Below are 13,660 nucleotides of genomic sequence, written 5' to 3' on the forward strand. Positions count from 1 at the left end.
ATGTCTTCATATGAGTTCATTTGTATTAGACAACAATAAATATTATCCCATTGGCAGATTTGTTAGAGATAGATAGATAGATAGATAGATAGATAGATAGATAGATAGATAGATAGATAGATAGATAGATAGATAGTGTTCACTACCTGTCAGGATACAGTGCAGAGATGTGTGTGTGTGTGTGTGTGTGTGTGTGTGTGTGTGTGTGGGGACTTGGCAGCACTGTGTGGCATTCAGCACCTGCTGGCTAAAACTGAATTAGGAGACAAAGTGACAACAGAAAACACAAAGGAAGCTCCTCTCTCACAGCCCGAGAGACTGAGGAAGAAGGATTTCTTCGGTTTTCTTCGGGCTAACAAATGCAGAGTATAAAATTACATGTTCGATTATAAACAATGATAAACAGACATTCATTGTAACAAGTTTTAAAGTATTTATTTGGTCTCAGATAGGACACATTTATGGAGCCATGCTTCTATTGTATTTTATGAATAGATAAATTATTAAAAGAATATATTACTTCTACAATGATAATCCTGAAGCTAACAACCACTGAAACTCTGTAATTTATATATATGTGATATTTATTATATAGTCAACCTAACATCAACCTAATATAATAATAATACTTGGATAAGTGTGTTGTATTTGTAACGTTATCAGATCAATTCTGTTTGTCAACATATTAAAATTAAATTATTATAATTAGTTACATTAAAAAAAACAACTTCCTGATAACAGTGTTGACTGTTGGACAACTAGAATAAGGAATAATTTATATATATTAACGTCATCTTTTTATTCTATTTTGTAGCAGTCATTCTATGCCTTATTTTTATTTTTAATGTTATTCTTTTTTCTCCTGGTTAAGCTTTTGTTCATTCGTCTCAGTAAAACTATATAAAAGTGTGTTTGTATATATTATGGGAATTATTACCTCACTTCTATATGATTTTAATTATGTTAGGCCTATTAGTGCCTCCTGAAATATGTTTAATCATGGTCATGTAAGGGACTTTTATTCTGAAAAGTGCTGTATAAATAAAGTGTATTATTTATTTATTTACATTTATATTAATGTATATTTTTTTGAATGCGCAAACAAATCAATAAATCAAAGGCATTGATAAAGTGTGGGGATTTACCTCCGTATTTAAATCAATTAATTAAATAAAAGTTAACGTTGACGTAATCCCACCGTGGGCACTTTAACGAGAGCGACGTCACGACTCACGTTCAACTGGACCTCAAACGGTTAACAGTTGAGCGCGTGCACGTGCATCCATCCATCCAACAAGAGTGCCTCGGGAGCGCGCACAGGCTCACCGGGAACGCGAAGCAGAAACAGATCAGACAGCAGGTCGGTTGGTCGGTCGGTCGGTGAGCAGCACGGAGAGAGAGACCACACGAAGTACTGAACCTTTTCTCCTCCTTGTGGACTAACGTTACCGGGAAGTTTTTTTTATTTATTTATTTTTAAAAATTCCGACAGTACCGACGGACGGAGAGGGGCCAGAAGAGACTGTCCACCATGTCGGGGAGCAGGGAGGAGGAGAGGAGGAAACTGGCCGACATCATCAACCACTGGAACGCCAACCGGCTCGACCTGTTCGAGATCAGCCGGCCCACAGAGGTAGGAGACCACCCCGGCAGCAGCGGCTAGGAGAGGCCGCGGACCCGCAGGCCCGCCTCTCTGCTGGCTGGTTGAATGGGAGGTGGGGGGGGGGGGAGGTGACACTTTGGTTGGGAAATGTTGAAAGCTGTTGTGGGCAGCGTGGTTTTACTCGGTGGTTGAGTCCCCCTCCTTGTACGTGCATGGAAGGGAATGAATGCCAAACTCCATTGAAAAATCTGGCTATTTTACTACACTCGTTAATACAACACAAAAAGGCCCCTTTATGTTGAATAAATATTTGAGCTTTCGTGGCTGCTGAGTTAAAATTAAACGTTTCTCTACAGATCAGCAGCATGTTTGGATAAAATTAGTTATTTTAGAAACAAACGTAACGTTAGTCAGCTACTAGCTACCGCCCACAACTGTATGTTTGGGAAGTAGCTAGCTCTATAGAAGGAATAACTCAAAGTGCACAGTTTACAGAACCAGTTTAGGTTTTGTGTATAATAAGCGTGCCGAATTTAAGCTAAATATCAGTGCTTTTATTCAATATCTTGAGGTGTATTCTCTGATAAGTCTACGTGCGGTAGGAGAGGCAGCACTAAATTGCCAGATTTTTGAATGGAGTTTGGCGTGTTGTCTCCCAATACAAGAGGGAACGGCGGCACGTATCGGCGCTAGCTAGCTAGTTAGCAAGCACATTACCTGTAGAGCAAACCCTGTTCATTGTGTTTCAACTAGAAGAAAACCGGCAAGCCTAATTAACCTAATTAACCTAATTAATCACAAATAAAATGATAAAGTTGTAATACGTCCACTGTGTGTGTGTGTGTGTGTACTGGCCGTGCAGCGGGCTTGCAGCAGTGCCTGCAATGGCTGACAAACCCAGTAGCACGGTGAGGTTGTTTGATACGCAGGGCAAATAGATAAAAGCTTAAAGTATTAGCAACAAGCTGGGTGTAAATGCTAACACCCAGGTAGGGTAGCTGAAGGCACGGATACTATCAGCCCCACCACAGCGTCTCCTGTCGGGGCAACACACAGTCCCATGTCCCCCCTTGTAGCCCTGCATTGTCTGGGCATTAAGATAGCTTTGACGCGAGGCTGCTTGTTTGACCAGCAATAATTTGACCCTGCAACATACTGAGGAGCTGTGCTGTAATTAAATCACCCGTCTGGACTCAGGTTGTGGTTGTTTACTAACAACATGGCCCGGGTAGGGAACTCCTCCCTGCAGGCATCAGCCAGCCAGCGAGCTTCCAGAGGACAACAAGGGCTGGGTGATGTTTTCTAGTCCTTCAGCAGTCAGTCAGTGTCTAACCTTACCCACTTACTGGTGCATCTCATGGCTAATTAGTTTTGATTTATAGCTATGACTGTGATTACGTCAGCTGCAGTGTCTTCTGCTTTTAGGCGGGCAGCCCACCCCCCCCCCTCCACCACCTCTCCTTGGATAAAGGGTGTAAGGGCGGGGGGGGGGACAGGGTCCCCTCTCCTCTTCTTGAGCCGATTTAATTTATCGGGATTGGAGCTGGCCAGCCTGGAGGTTTGTGTACTCGCACACTACAACCCCTTTCCAGTCCGCGAGGAATGATTAACCCAGCCCCCGAAGTTCCCCAGGCTGTAATTCTCTCACTGTACAAGAAGCATTGCAGCAGTGAAGACAGAGTTTAGTCCAGTCTAACATGATTTAAATGTAAGCAGATGCATGGGCCTTCCTTTGCCACGCCACACCCTCCCCATATGTCAGCTGGTAGAGCACCCCCCCCCAAAGCTGCACAAGTGTCCTTCACACTGTCTGGGACTGCTCCTGAGTGTAGCTGTGTATGAAATATGCTTCGTTTTGTAGTAAAACTTTACAGTATGACGTGTGATTGACGCTGATTATTATTATTTTTTTTTAGATTTGAATTACCACACACAATCAGCATAAACGACTGTTTAATTTCTGAGCAAACTGCCACTGAGAGCGGTGAGATCATTCGTGTGATTAGATTAGCCGTGGATGGCTGATTAGTCTGGAGCAAAGGTTCTCAAACTTTTTAATCTCGCAACCACAAACTGAATGAGTCCTGCTGTGGGACTTATGGTGGTGGGCCTCATTATAACATAACAGGTACTTGTGTCACGTGGGGGACTCAGAGGCAGTAGGCAGAGATTTTTTTTTTTTAAGAGAATTCAGTTAACACTCGGCTTGAAAGATGCGGCACGATAGATGAACTGGAATTCAGATGCAATAACACCAGTTTATCCAGTTTATTTGGATAAAAAGGTTGTGGGAAAGTTTACTTTGCATCACTTTTGTATTTGTCTTTTTGTTCACACTCGTCAAAATACAAGAGCAGAAAATGTTATTAGGCAGAGATTAGGTCATTTTAAATGTCTGTTTAGGTTGTGGTGGTAGGGTGGGGATGGGCAGCGTTCAGCTTAAAGACACATGTGTTTCTAATTAGTTGTGACCACACACAGAATCAGCATTTAATTCCCTCATCCAGGTCAGACCATTCTCATTCATAATCATTTAAAAAAAGGAAGCTCTCGGTCCTGTTCGAAGAGAAGCTTCTTTTTTTTTTTTTTTTTTTTTTGGATCGTGAGTCTGCAGCATCCGCAGGAATCCTTCCCCAAAAACACAAGGTTTCATGTGTATAAGACTTTGAATGTTGACAGCTGTTATCCAGCATTTTCTTGTGCTCGGAAAAGCTGTGCATAATGGAAGAGTTGTTGTCAAGATTGTCCTGAATATAACTGCGCAGCAGATCCAAAGGCGACGTTTCGGGGAACCGATGGGGCAGAATTCAAAAGCGAGTCTCTGAAGGAAATCTTGTTTTTTTTTTCGACACCCAACCCTGTGTGTGTGAGTTTGTTGGTTTTATTTATAAGTTCTGGTACACAGGTAGCGAGAGTTTGAACAAAGCCATAAACAAAAAGTGTCTAGGGCACATATCTAAAACATTAACAGTGCATACCGACACACATTAGGAACACAGTGCGAGATAAACAATGGACAGTAGATGATTCATATCTCCTAACAATTGTACTTTAAGCATTCACCCACTGTGCACACAGGCAGGATGTACCCAGCGATACAATTAGGCGTACGGAAGTGGCTCTGACGGTGTCGTAATTAGCAGGTAGGGCTCTTTAAGCCAGTAACTCCCTGTAACGTAGTCATTAATCATGCAGGTCTGATGTATATTATATTAACATTTTCTGCCGACTGGGGCATTTTTTTTTTTTAGTTGTCGTTAAATGTGATGTTCCCTAGGATGAGTGCTGAATCATGTAAAACCTGGCTACATCTCTTAGGTTTGAAAAAGGTTTGAGGTCAGGCAGGAGTCAAATCTGTTGAACTGTACCTTTTTTATTTTAAGTTGCGTGATGCAGGTGAGACAGTTTTAAAGCTCCTGCAGTTGTCCTGAGGGCCAGCCTTAAGGGTTGTTTTCACTTCTTCCCAAAGCAGCTTTTTTGGCCGTCCAGTTCTTGGTTGACTCTCCGTGGAACGAGGTCTTCTTCACCGCCAAATAACTCCACTGAACTCTGACCTCTCAATCTCTGCCGGCTTTTGATTTCAGCTTCTCTCTAATGTGAATATTTTCTTTTAGTCCTCTCTGGCAGTTAACTGAATATCTTTGGGTTGCGGACAAAACAAGATATTTGAGGATGTAGACTTTGGGAAACTTTTTTTCCCAGTTTCCACATTTCATGGGCCAAACAAACTAATCGATTAATCAAGAAAGTGATTAATTGATAAAGAAATAACCATTAGTTGCAGCCCTAATCGTGCATCCCTACCATTACTCCGAGGATCCCATAGCCCGATGTCTGCAGGAGCTTAAAACAGAAAAAGTGACTTTTAAAAGTATAAATGCTTTAAATAGACTTTATGGGGCTTTTAAGTTGCAGCAGAGCTGGAAATTAAAGCAAGTATTACCTCCTGTTACATGGTTTCACTTCCAGTTGGCCACAGTTAACTTCCAGACTTGGAACACAGAACGAGGTCGAAAAGATATTTTCTTTTTTATCAAGTCTGCTCAGCTGAACAGACCCAAACATCTTGTCTTTAAATATACACTGTCCTCATATATTTCCTGAACTTGCACGTTGTTTATTTATAGATTTGCATCTTTTTGATGGTCGGACGAGGAGCTGGTTCCTGTTGTTTTGTGGTCTGGTTTTTCTGGTTGTTGAAATTGTCTTGAATGCCTCTCTGACACCTGCAGATGACATGGCTATAAATGTGAAAGTCAGCCTGTTACTACATGTCGCATTTGAGTGTTACCGCTTTTTTAACCTCCGTGCACACGACTGTACCACACAACAGGGTGAGTAGGTGTGTGTGGGAGTGTCTTTGGCCTTAGTTTAACGGACCATCCCTACACTGGAAAGGCTCAGTAGAGATTCAGGAATGTAGTTTTTCAGCAGCCGAATTTTAATAAGGTGGAAAACTGTTCCGGTTTAAAAATACAATCGGCACGTCTTAATATAGCTCTCAATATGTTCCTCAGCTTCATTATGTATTGCACTGATGACAGTGTGTGGATTGCACTCTCACATTTCCAGTTTGGCATCTTAACTGTGGCCCAGAGAGGTGGAAAGCCTGAGGAACAGGGCTGGTCTGTAACATCTGCAGAGACTGAAGGTCAATGGTTTCCTCACAGTTTAATTGAAACTTTACCTGTTGGTTTTTTGACCTGATTGTTACTTTTTCTGGCAGAAAATTAAACTAATTTAATGCTAGAAATCCTCTGTGCAAGTTTGCAGGTTTCCTCCTTTTCCCTCTAGTCATGATGCTCAACCACTAAACTTAAAAACACAGCGATAACCTTTGTCACAGGATGACATCGGACAGTATCCTCACCCAGTGGCTGAATTTGACCTATTTACTAGCAGGAAGCTCGTATCCACCTTCTTTCCTACGGGACGTGAACGCAGCCTGGAAGCAGACTCGCGGTGACATCGGCGGCCACTCCCTCCTTTTACTCTACTGTGCAGGAAGCAGGAAGCCCACAGGAAGTGTGTGTTGTGTGGAGATTGTGGGTTTCCTGTGTGTGTCTAAGGTGGAATGACTGGGGTTTGTTTTCAGACTGATGCGTGATCAGATTTTTCTTTTTATTTGACCAGCTATTTCCAGTGTAAGCTTCCAGAATCACACTTTTCACCAGTGGAACAAATATTATTGTTCATATACTGAGACTGTTTCTGGTGCAGCAGCCCCTCTCATGTTTGTAGATATTTAGTGACATTATTGATTATATATTTTCTGCTTTTTATTGACATTGCACATTAGAATTTGAATGTAGCTTCATCATGGTTGACAGTGTGCAGTAGCTAATGTTGTTTTCTGTATCACTATATATAATTTTATAGAGCATTATATTATAACATTTTAGGAATATATATTGACAGTTTGCAATATAAGGTTTTGTCTGATTCAGAAAATTAAATACTTGGCAAATCACATTGATGCAGAAGCAATATAAAAGTCAGATATTGATTTAATGCCAAGCTAAATATTGATTTTAACATTGCCTATAAAGGTAAGGAGATGGTTACCTCAGTATAGATATAAAATCTTTGACAGTAGAGATATATACTAAGGCCTACAGCTACTGAGTATTTTCCTTATCAATGAATCTGCCGGTAATTTCCTCTAATTTAATGGATTGTTTGGTCTACTACACGCCAGGAAAAGGGGAGAATTACCCATCACAACTTCCTCGTCTGGCTAGAGGCTGGAAACCATCAAATGTTTGGAAGTTTTGCTTGAAAAATGACAGAATTTTCTGACAACTTATCAGTTAATTGACTATTTGTTTCAGCTGTAAGCTTAACTTCATATCACTCACCCCTATGTTTTTTTTTTTTTTTTACTTCAGACAGAAAGTCAACCACATTCGTGCAGTTAAGTGACGTTCAGATGTATTTCCCTGGATATATTTTGCTCCTTGGAAGGTCAAAAATGCTCAATGAAAAGAAATAGTGCACAGAAAGAAGAAATAACACACTGCTGTCAACACTGAGGGGGTAAAAAAAAAAAAAAAAAGAAGAGATTGTTGACTGGCTGACTTTGACTGAAAGGTCAGTGTCGGCCTGGTTGTGTACCTGTTTTCAGCAGCAGCTGGCGATAGTAGCGGCGTGTCTGGCAGCAGCACAGCGGAGGCCTGGTTAACAGATCTGCTGGCCTCAGCCACAACTACAATACTGGCGAGGACACACACACACACACACACACACACACACACACACACACACACACACTGACCGCTCTGTGCATTTATCTCTGTTTGCATTGTCCGTCTGTGTCTTCATCGGCCGTGCCCTCCCCCCCCCCCCCCCCTCCCCTCTCTCTCTTCTCTCTCTCTCTCTCTCTCTCTCTCTCTCATATCATGTCATGTCACCACTAGCTGGCTGCGTCACCATGGTAACGCTGTCGCTGTGATGAGCATAGACTACAGGAGCTCTGCAAAAAGAGAACACACACACACACACACACACACACACACACAGACACACACAAATAGTTGATAGTTGACAAGGCTTGTAAAAGAAGTGTGTGTGTGATAATTTGTGGTTTGCAGTAGTGATGACAGTTATGATTGAAGGTATTTTTAAGGCAGGTCTGTTCGCATCATAATTGGATTTATTGGGCTGCAGCTCTGGACCTGAACAGGACTCATTTTGCTGCACTCGGTGTCGCACGTGGGTGGGTTGACTGTGTCAGCTAAAGGCTAAATTATGCATCTTCGTCAAGGTGTTGCACTTCTTCAGATGCTGTAATTCTATAGGTATGTTGGAGGCATCCCGCTAAAGCTACGGCCACATTTACACTTGTCTTTTCAAGTGTCTTGTATCCACATGAAAAAACCACATGCAATTGAGACACTTTCATTTGTACTCCACTGCCGCATGTCAGCGTTTGCATCTGATTGCAGTCCCTCTTGGTTTTTTGCTTTCTGCGTCTGTCAAACTCCGACACAGACAACAGGACAGAGCAGCACGCCAGTAAATTGTACATATGTGGTACAAACATTCGCCTGCCACTGCGGCGGATAGGCTTCTTCTGCCACATTACTCGCCAAATGGATAATCTACCCGCTTTCGGCGCTTAATTTTGGACCCTGGTGGTGGTAATGCACCAGAAGTTCTGTGGTATTTTTGGCCACAAAGACCACAGAAGAACGTCTGCGCCTTTAGCATTTTAGTCACAACAGTAACAGTTCGTGAACACTAACACATGAATGACATTTATGGACTGCAGGCAAAAAAAAAAAAACCTTTATTGTCGTCACAGGCTTTTACACACGTCACTCCCTCACCCGTACAGATCAATGCTCCCTCACCCACACATCATTCAGCTCGAACTGATCAGGGATCTGTATTGTTGTTTGTGTTGAAATGGCCGGAGCTGGCTTTGCGAACTATGGGTAATTTCAGTGTCGCTTTAGCTTCGTTTCATCACAGTGACAGACCCTAGGAGTCCTTACTGATGTAGTTCCACTGGGGAGGAATAGAGATGACGTGTGACTCTTTTCACAGACAGATGCATTTACACCTTTTTCTACATCAAACCGTGTCCCGAGGTGCTATCCGTGAATAAGTGCAAAGTGGGTCTAAAAATGTGGCTTTGTGGAGAGACCACAAACAGCACGATTAGTCCCGTCATGCTGCTTTGCTTTTTTTCCTTTTATGCTACATGTTTCCTGGTTGGATGGAACAGAGGCTCTGGACTGACTAATATATGTAATCAGAATAACTGTGTGAAAATGGATGAAGGCTTTGTGGGATGCTGATAGAAAGGAGCCTTATCAGCTCTCTGGAGAAGTGTAAACACACACACAGTAGCAGTGATATGACGTTTTCCAGTTTCAGTTAACATTTCCCTCTTTCATACTGCCATTATTCTTAACTCCAGGGTGGAAATAATCAGCTCAGTGCTCTCGAGAGCATACGACTGGTGTTTATTTAGTTCATTTTAGTGTTAATTTGGTCTAGGTTTTTAATCCTAGCTGCAATTTTAAAAATGTATTCTCTCTTAATTCGACCTGATGCTACAGTCTTAGTGTTCCTCACCAGCTCCAGTAGCTCATCTGCACTTCCTGCCTTCCTTTACTCCGCTTAACACCCTGTAGGTCTGAGATAATTCGAGCTCTGCATGTGTCTGAGAGTCCACCTGTGTCGTCCCCGCTGCCGCACGCGTCTGCCAAGTAGTCTGCCTATCAGCACAACCAGTCGAGGCTGTAAATGTGTATGTGTGTGTCACATTTCATGGCCGAACCGTGCCGTCTACGTGTGTGTGAGTAATCGCCACCCCCCCCCACAGCGGTTCATTAGGAAGCAGGGGCAAAAGATCACGACCACAAGTCTTATAGGCTGTCCAGCAGAGTTATGGCCCATCTCTTACACACACACACACACGAATACACACATAAATACGCAGACAGACGGACAGTCGGTGATTGGATGAGTAACCTTGCAGCTCATTTCCATCAGCCAACCGTTGCTCAGTCATATTCAGTTCAGCTCTTTTTTAGAAAGAAGCTGTGTTGTCTCTCACTGGTTGGGTGTTTTGTGGTTTAAACATTAAGTTGAGTGTAATTTCACCCCTTGCAAAGTTGTCACATTCACTCAGCCTGGACTAGTGCTGTAGTGCGCTTTATTCTGACAGTTTCCTCCCAGTTTGACAGCATGGATGTGGGGCGGTGCTGGCCTTTTATGTCCTTAAATTCCACTTTTGTGTTTCTTGCTGTTGGGTGTGAACTCTCCAGTTCAGTTATCTAATCTCAGTCCAGCCACATCGCTCACTGTACCAGCTGTAATCAATGAGACTGGCCTCGCTCGATTGGCTGCTGCCTGTTAAAAAGAAGGATGGGGGGTCACACTGGACAGCCTGGATATTTATCACCACTGTTTATTTTCAGCTTGTTAGGAAGTCAGCCCCCCCCCCCCCTCTCCTGTAGAGTGAGGGCTGTATGTGGGTTATGAGTGAAACAGTCTTTATCGAGATGTGCTCATTACTAAAGACAAAAATCAACGAGTGGATGGAAAGGTCAGCAAGTGGGATAACATCTGCACAAAATATGTGAATATCTCAGGGAAATGTTCCCAATATCTTCCATGATTTGACTTTTTGATAAAGCTGTTTAAAAGTTATAAGATAAAGCACAGTGATTCCTACGTGCGGCATTAGGTGTATAAGTGTCTCTACTGAAGCCTCTGCTTCCAGACGCCTGTTTTTGTTTGTAGCGGTAGCTGCAAGAGCTGACTATTATGAGGTAAATATAACTAATTGCAGGTAGTTTTCATTTTCCAGCATGTGCCATCAAGCCCAACATTAGCTACCGTAGTAACTAAGTATTTAGATACAGAAGATCAGAGAGAAAACAACAGCACAAGATTTAGCCAGCTAATGCAAAACAGCAACTGAGTTATATCCCAAACACAAACGTAAAGGGTTCCCGAAGAACCTTTTAAAATGGTCTTCCAGTAAAATAATCTCTGTTTACGGCTTTTAAAACATCCCATAACTCATCCTGGTTACGCCTTTTTTATTTAGATTTGCTTAGGTTGCAAAAATTGATTAGATAATTGATTCATTCTTTAACTTACAGGTTCTTTTAAAACCTTAAATTAAACTTGGTCAATCTCGCAGAAACCGTGCTTTACTTTGGCTGCAGGCAGTTAATTTTCCAAGATGGGGCCGCCGACAATCGGATCAATATATGTAAAGTGCTCCTTAAAGAAGCCTCCCTAAGCAGTCCAGAATAACACATCAGCATGGCTCTCTCTCTCTCTCTCTGTCTCTGTCTCTCTCTTTCTGTGTGTGTGTGTGGGTGTGTTTGAGGAGTTTGTGAGGATCCAACTGGGTAATATGTCATAGTTTTCAGGGTTCCTACTGGTGGAGGAATTCCTGGAATGCCGATGAAGTTTTGAGCGAGTGAATTCCAGACGGAGAAGGTAACTTGATAGGTTTCTCTGTGGAAACTGGGCGATGTCGGGGGGGATTTTACAAACTGCGGTACATGTATTTAGTGCAGCTACTGTCAAATACGTCTCGCAGTAGACGGCTTTCAGTGAAACTTGGGGTGGAGTCCAGACATTTTTTGGAAAAGAAGGACAACTGGGAGGGAAAGTCATGGAAGAGTCATGGAAATGACATTAAGGCCACTGCGGGAGTTTGCCTCTCTCCCTGGAAGCACATTAGTTGGGAAGCACCTGTGGTTCATAATCTCGCTGTCTCTTTGCTCTCTCTCCCTCCGTCAAACACACATTCCTTCTCTGTGATTTGGCCTCTCTCTCTTATCTATCTTTTCTCTCTTTCCTCTTGTTCTAAAACAAGCAGAGTATTGTGTGTGCTCAGCAGAGCAGCCCGCCCTAAAAGCTGTGTGTGTGTGTGTGTGTGTGTGTGTGTGTGATGTATGTGTGTGTGTTTGTCCCAGCCAGCCTGTCAGACCATGTTAATCCCTCAGAGGCCTGGCTCACCTCCTCCCCGCCTTGCCCCCCCTTTTTTTTCCTCTCCTCCAGGCCCCCATTGGTTTGCGTTGCCCTCTCTGGCAGCTGATACGCTCTCCTACCTGTCAGTCAGAGCTCCGCCTGGCTCCCTGCGGGCCAATCACACGGGAGGTAACCCCCCGTTGACCTCACAGGATCAGACGGCAATCAAGGGGACCAATGGCTAGGAGTGTTCAGCACCGCTCGCTACCAGCTCCCATGGTGCTTTGCAAGCAGATCAATGTCTAAGTCGTGGCCCACAAGGAGGGGAAAACAAGGAGGGACGTGTCTTTATCATTACTGGGAGTAAAACCTATTGTTTGCCACGTGTTGGCAGTTTATGTGCGGTGAGAGGGAGGTGGAAGTAGGGCTGCGATAAAAATCCACATAAAAAAAGCCATTAAAAACAACTTTGATGTGTACATGCTTTTCTGGGTTCATTTGCATATTGTGTCAATTAAGTTTATTACAAGAAAGTGTTATATAAAGTGTCAGTTGTAAACATTCACACAAGAAGAATCCGTCATAGAAGACCTGGGAAATGTTGTATAAACCTTCTGAATTGCTAGCTACAGCACATTTATGTCAACATACTCACGTTTGACTGAAAGTAAAAAGTCAATGCGTCTGTTCTTGTCTTTTTGGAGACAGTAGGAACAAGTAACGGTAGACAAATATTTTATATCATTGGTGTCGTTGTGATATCTGGCTGGATACACTGCCATAGGGTGTGATATTTATTTGATTGGTTAAGCTTAATTACCAGCATAGCAATCCCTCCACACACACACACACACACACACACACACACACACACACAACACACAAAACAACACACACACACACACACACACACACTGCTACGACAGCACACAAGTGATATTGCACAATTTGAGGGACCACAAAATGTTTGGCACTGTGTCTGTGTGTTGAAATGTTTGGTGGTTTGGTGGTGTTGATCTGTGAAAAGTATCAGCATACCAAATCCATGACAGCAGAGGTACAGATGGTCTCTGCTGGACTTTGCTGGACTTCACTTTTACATGATTTATTAGGAAGAAAACAAAAGTAATTCATTTGAAAAGTGTCCTGGGGTAACATCTGTTATGATTTGGCGCTATACAAATGCAGCATTGATTTGAAAATCAACATTTTGTTTTGTTTTTTGGCTCATGAAATAAATGCACACCAGCAGGGTTTGAGAAATATATGTGAAAACTTCAGATAACATATACTGCATGCATCCGTTAGCTCCTGAGAGAGGTGGCTCATAGTGTCATCACTGTGCAACCGTCAGAGGATTATCAGCAAACTCTGGTGTTCCCCCTCAGCTCTACAGGGTGTTTTAATTTCTGTCAGCTCATCTGTTTGGGTTAAAGGTGCAACTTTGCTGTTGTGGTTCAGTCTCATTGTGTAGCTTTCAGCTGCAGCAGCTCTGATAAACCCACCGTACGCTACACGTGCAGCACCAAATAGCAGACAGATAAAGTTAGCAATTAGCTGGTAGCGCAGCATTTAGCAGCTAGAGAGCCAGGAAACGGACCAAAACAGAGTGGA

General features: G+C 42.8%; 1 protein-coding gene across 14 annotated transcripts in view; it reads left to right on the top strand.

Annotated features, from left to right (window-relative positions):
* The first annotated feature begins 1,311 nt into the window (after nucleotides 1-1,311).
* The window catches only part of afdna (afadin, adherens junction formation factor a), a 98,058-nt gene continuing 85,709 nt past the window's right edge, over nucleotides 1,312-13,660 (top strand). For 6 of the 14 annotated variants that reach the window (XM_051409727.1, XM_051409732.1, XM_051409731.1 and 3 more), the window contains exon 1: nucleotides 1,312-1,633. In XM_051409727.1, coding sequence (XP_051265687.1) covers nucleotides 1,532-1,633 — 102 coding nt within the window. In that variant the 5' untranslated portion in view covers nucleotides 1,312-1,531. The remainder of the gene's footprint in view (nucleotides 1,634-13,660) is intronic. The other 8 variants (XM_051409736.1, XM_051409738.1, XM_051409737.1 and 5 more) reach the window with 3 other exon arrangements.

Source organism: Dicentrarchus labrax, unplaced genomic scaffold, assembly GCF_905237075.1.
Source record: "Dicentrarchus labrax unplaced genomic scaffold, dlabrax2021, whole genome shotgun sequence".
NCBI classification, from domain to species: Eukaryota; Metazoa; Chordata; class Actinopteri; family Moronidae; genus Dicentrarchus; species Dicentrarchus labrax.